The sequence below is a fragment of the Nymphaea colorata genome, chromosome 3 (genome assembly GCF_008831285.2).
Source record: "Nymphaea colorata isolate Beijing-Zhang1983 chromosome 3, ASM883128v2, whole genome shotgun sequence".
Lineage (NCBI taxonomy): Eukaryota > Viridiplantae > Streptophyta > Magnoliopsida > Nymphaeales > Nymphaeaceae > Nymphaea > Nymphaea colorata.
Window position 1 is genome coordinate 25,003,994 of NC_045140.1, and position 4,750 is coordinate 25,008,743.

General features: G+C 45.6%; 1 protein-coding gene across 1 annotated transcript; it reads right to left on the bottom strand.

Moving 5' to 3' along the window:
- Nucleotides 1–844: 844 nt before the first annotated feature.
- On the bottom strand, nucleotides 845–4,274 carry LOC116249613 (4-coumarate--CoA ligase 1-like). The gene is made up of 5 exons (XM_031622769.2): nucleotides 3,129–4,274; nucleotides 2,478–2,673; nucleotides 1,520–1,733; nucleotides 1,262–1,364; nucleotides 845–1,158 (listed from the first exon to the last, which is right to left on the bottom strand). Exons 1-5 carry the CDS (start codon nucleotides 4,173–4,175, stop codon nucleotides 1,039–1,041), a joined length of 1,680 nt encoding a protein of 559 aa, XP_031478629.1. The 5' UTR covers nucleotides 4,176–4,274; the 3' UTR covers nucleotides 845–1,038.
- Between the last annotated feature and the right edge of the window lie 476 nt (nucleotides 4,275–4,750).

Here is a 4,750-nt window from a genome sequence, read left to right on the forward strand (position 1 = left end):
AGCTCAGACACCGAGCCACCTGTCTGGACCTCTCTCGACTCGCGGGGCAACGCGAAGTTTTACTACAAAAGTTTTAGATAGGAGGTGGAACGTACTTTGTAAAACTTATATACGTGATTCTGAATTTTTCTAAAATCCAGGGGTGCGACACCGTGTAGTGCATAAACCCACCCCAACCAAATCTTTTTATCTTTTTGAATTTTCCTGGGGAGGCTGAAGACGTCATAAGTGCAACCAGTTCCCAAGGCATTTCCTCACATACAATTAAATTGTGCCGATGAGGAGGCAACTTAAATTACCAATTTCTTTTGAACTTGATAGAACGTTAGAGAGAGAGAGAAGAATAGACGGAGAAAACCGGTGGGAATGGGGCCGCCATTGGCATTTCCTCTGAAGAGCTCGCTTGGCCAACATGGCGTTTGCTTTGATTGATACATTAATAATGTAATAATGGCAAGCGATACATGTTGGTTTTTAGATTTCCCAATGTTAAATCTAATAATCGAAGCGGTCCTTATTCTATTCATTATAAGCTGTTTGGCATAAGGACTCGTGTGCCCTCTTGTATTGCTATTGGAAGTGAAAATAAGGTACTCGAACTACTTGATTCTTCTGATTCGTGCAACTTCTCCCACCTAGCTCTCGTCCTCTATACCGAACTCCCTTAAGGCGGTTTTATTAATTCCATGGTAGGTGCGGGGCTACTTCCTTTGCTTCCTATTTGCTGCATTCGGTTGCATTTGATTTTCAGTTCCATCACGCTAATTGATTGCTAAGATCAAGTGCAGTAATTAATTGCTGAGTTTCTCATTTGGGGCCTCTATGTCTTCATTTTCTCACTAACTGCTGCCAAAATGAAAACTTACATTTATTATTGTAAGTGAAGGATATATGAAACCGCAGTCAAGAACATATCATATGTTGTCTAGCGTATACATCTTGCATATATGAAACGCTAAAGCCCTTAATATGGTCATAAACTGCGCACATAATCTTTCTGGCTTTTGATCTGAGAAAAGGTGGAAACTACAAAACAAATTAGTTTGTAGACAAAGCGGCCAGCTTGGCTTTCAAATCTTTCCTTAGAATCTTCCCCGACGGAGCCTTCGGGATCGTCTGTAGAAAGAAAACCTTGTGTATCTTTTTGTAGAACACCACCTGCCATGACGCACAAACAAACAAGCGGCTCCATTAGCACACACATTTAGCAAATTTTTTTATGGTTCTATTTGTTCTTTGATTATTGGCATGCTTCTCTAACCTGTTTGGCGACAAAAGCCTTGAGATCATCCTCGAAGACGTCGGAGCCGTGGGATTTGACGACGAATGCCACCGGAATCTCTCCTGCTAGCTCGTCCTCCATCCTGCGGAAAAAGAAAAAGGGGTTAACAGATTTCTGACCAAGGCATGACGTCTACTAGGTCATGCCCAAATTTCAATATAAAAGCGCCAAAGAGGTCGGGGTGGTGCATGCATCATCGTTGGCATAGGAGGCATGGAGGGGCAAATAAATACTCACGGGACGACGGCGGCATCGACGACGGCAGGGTGGGTGAGAAGAAGGGCTTCCAGCTCGGCAGGGGCCACCTGAAAGCCTTTGTACTTGATCAGCTCCTTGAGACGGTCGACTATGAAGAGCTCCTCATCTTCATCCACGTATCCGATGTCTCCGCTGTGCAGCCACCCGTCCTTGTCTATCGTCCTTGCCGTCGCCTCCTCGTCATTCAGATAACCTTTCAAAGTTCAAACCCAGTCAAACATCAAGAAAATGAGCTCAACAATAGACCATATATATATATATATAAATTGACTGGTAACTCCCTTCTTTTAAAATCATCTTATCACTTAAGCTGAACTGAACTGGTCAATTTAAAAGAAAAACAGCAAAAAAAAGTGATAGACATTTTAATGATTTAATATTAATTCATGTTTTGTTTTCTCTCTAAATGACCTTTGGTTAGATAACTAGATTACTTTGAAAATGACCATGTACACAGTTCCATGCTTGTTCATGATTGACAAACTGAAATTCCATAACTTTGTATGATGATTTCATAAACATAAAAGAAGCTATAAATTAAACAATTGATTCTTGTGAGAGTACTCGTTTAAGAGACCGGAGGAGGAGGATGTGTCCATGTCACTTAACTTTCATGGTCATCAATGAAGTTTATGGGAACCAAGACAATCGAGATGTGGGGCATCCCTTCCTTCTTTTCAACATAATTGAAGGTCTGATCTAGCCGCGTTAGGCAAATTCATTGTTCCACTGTATTTAGGATTACTATTTTATATGAGCCCTTTTAGAGGGAAAAGGTTAAAAAAAATTGCTGTCCGGTCAGCTTGTCCACCGTTCATGTACCAATTCAGATCATGAATCTAGAATCCGAGGTGCTATATATATACACATATATTATATATATATATATATATATATATATATATATATATATATAAAGTTGAGGGTGGTAGTTCACCTTTCATGATTTGGGCACCTCTAATGCAGATCTCACCGGCCTGATTGTGAGGAAGAGAGGCCCCTGTCTCTGGGTCTACAATCTTCATCTCTGCGTTCCTTATCACAGTCCCACAGGATCCTGATTTCACCTCCATCGGCTCCTTTGCAAAGGCCAAGCACATCGAAAGTGCGCCTGCTTCTGTCATCCCATATCCCTGCACATCTTCCTCTGAATTAGTCACTTTCATCTCTCTCTTTTAATATATATATATAAAAGAAAATTTGGCATTTTTGTTGACAAACTGCTTTACCAATAAAAAGCATCTAACGACTAAGATGGAGCGAGAACCACCTTCTCGCATAAATTTTTGGGTAGGTAAGGAAAACATTCCGTTTTCCCTTTCTTTAATATGGGGATTTAGACTAAGAGTCAGGACAGTCTACCCAACTCAACAAGCTGGAGATCAGGCTGCAGAATTTTGTGAGAACATCAAAAATATTAGTTACTGAGCTAAAAGTATATAATATTTCTTGAAAATGATATTTTCTACTCCATGGTTTCTTAACATGATACTATCAAATAGAGCCAATGGAAAATGCATTCATCGAGTTTTTCATAAATAGTTTAGGTCGTTGTTAATAAAACTTCATGCGTGATTCGCGGACCCACCTGACCGAGGGCGGCGTTGGGGATCCTGGCTCGGAGGGCGTCCTCGAGCTTCTTCCCCATGGGCGCGGCGCCGGAGACGACCCTCCGGATGGACGACAGGTCGTAGCGGTCGACGTCCGGATTCTTCACCAGAGTCAGCACGATGGGCGGCACGATCGGCGCCACCGTCACCCGGTGCCTCTGCACCAGCTCCATCAGCTTCCCTACCTCGAACTTCTTCATCACCAGGACGGTCGCCCCCGACCTGATCGCTCCGAGCAGCACCGACGTCAGCGCGTAGATGTGGAACATCGGCAGCACGCATAGCACCACGTCCCCCTCCCTCAGGTGCATGTTGGGGTTCTCCCCGTCGACGTGCTGCGCCACGCTCGTCACGAGCCCCCGGTGCGTCAGCATCACCCCCTTGGGCAGCCCCATCGTCCCCGACGAGTACGGCAGCGCCACCACATCCTCCGGCAGCACCTCCACCTCCGGCATCTCCCTCTCGTCCGCCTCCGTCAGGCACGAAACGTGCAGGCACCCCTCCGGGTACCCCTCGTCCACGCACACCACCTTCACCCCATCCTTCTCCCGCAGCTCCCTCACCTTCTCCGCGTGCACCGCCAGCGTCACCACCAGCCGCGCCTTGCTCGCCCTCGCCTGCCTCCCGATCTCCTCCGCGGTGTAAAACGGGTTGGCCGTCGTCGTGGTCGCGCCGCGGTAGCTCGCGCCCAGAAACACGAACGCGAACTCCGGCGAGTTGGGCAGCAGGATCATCACCACATCGCGCTGCCGAACGCCGAGCTTCGCCAGCCCGGCCGCCACACGGCGGGCGTTAAGCTCGACTTCGGCGTAGGTGTAGACGTCCCCGGTGCTCCCGTCGATGATGCAGGCCTTGTCCCTCACGGCATCCAGATTCTGGAAGCAGTAGGCGTGGAGAGGTAGGTGGTTCGGTATGTCTATGTCTGGAAGCTTGGACCGGAAAATGAACTCCTGAGTCTGAGAATCCCCCATTTTAATGGTGGTGGCTGCGGCGGTGCTGGTGGTGGCGGCGATGGCGGCAGGCATACTGGCTTTCTTTTGCGTTCCTTTTTTGGTGGTCAAGTGGGTGGGGTTGCAGATATATAAGGATTGGCATTTGAGTGCGCAGTGAGGAATGGAAATGAGAGGTAATGGAGTTGGTGGGGGTCAGAAGGAGAGAGTGGTTGACAGAACTGAGAAAAACGACGACGAAGTCGTGGGGAACGGGGATGACGTAGTGCCCAGCATACGCACATGGGGTCCAATATTATACGTTTTTATCCACCTTCTTATATAGAAAAAACATATTCATATTTGCTAATGCTGTTTTAGAAATAAATTCTGTAATTTCGACCATCCAAACATAGAGATACTTTTGATAACGTGGATTCAAAATTTCGGATAGTTTAGCATGCAAAGCAACTTTGTAAATGCTTGTTAAATTTGTTTAAAAAATTAAAATAGGTTTATGAAACAATAGTTGAATTTAACCAATGTTTAATAAAGATTTTTGAAACACTCACCCGCAAAATGTCTCTGCTGTCAATAATACAGGTTGAATTGATGGCGTGTGAATTATGATGAATTTATTGAACCAAATGCTGAGCTGCGCATTTAAAGAC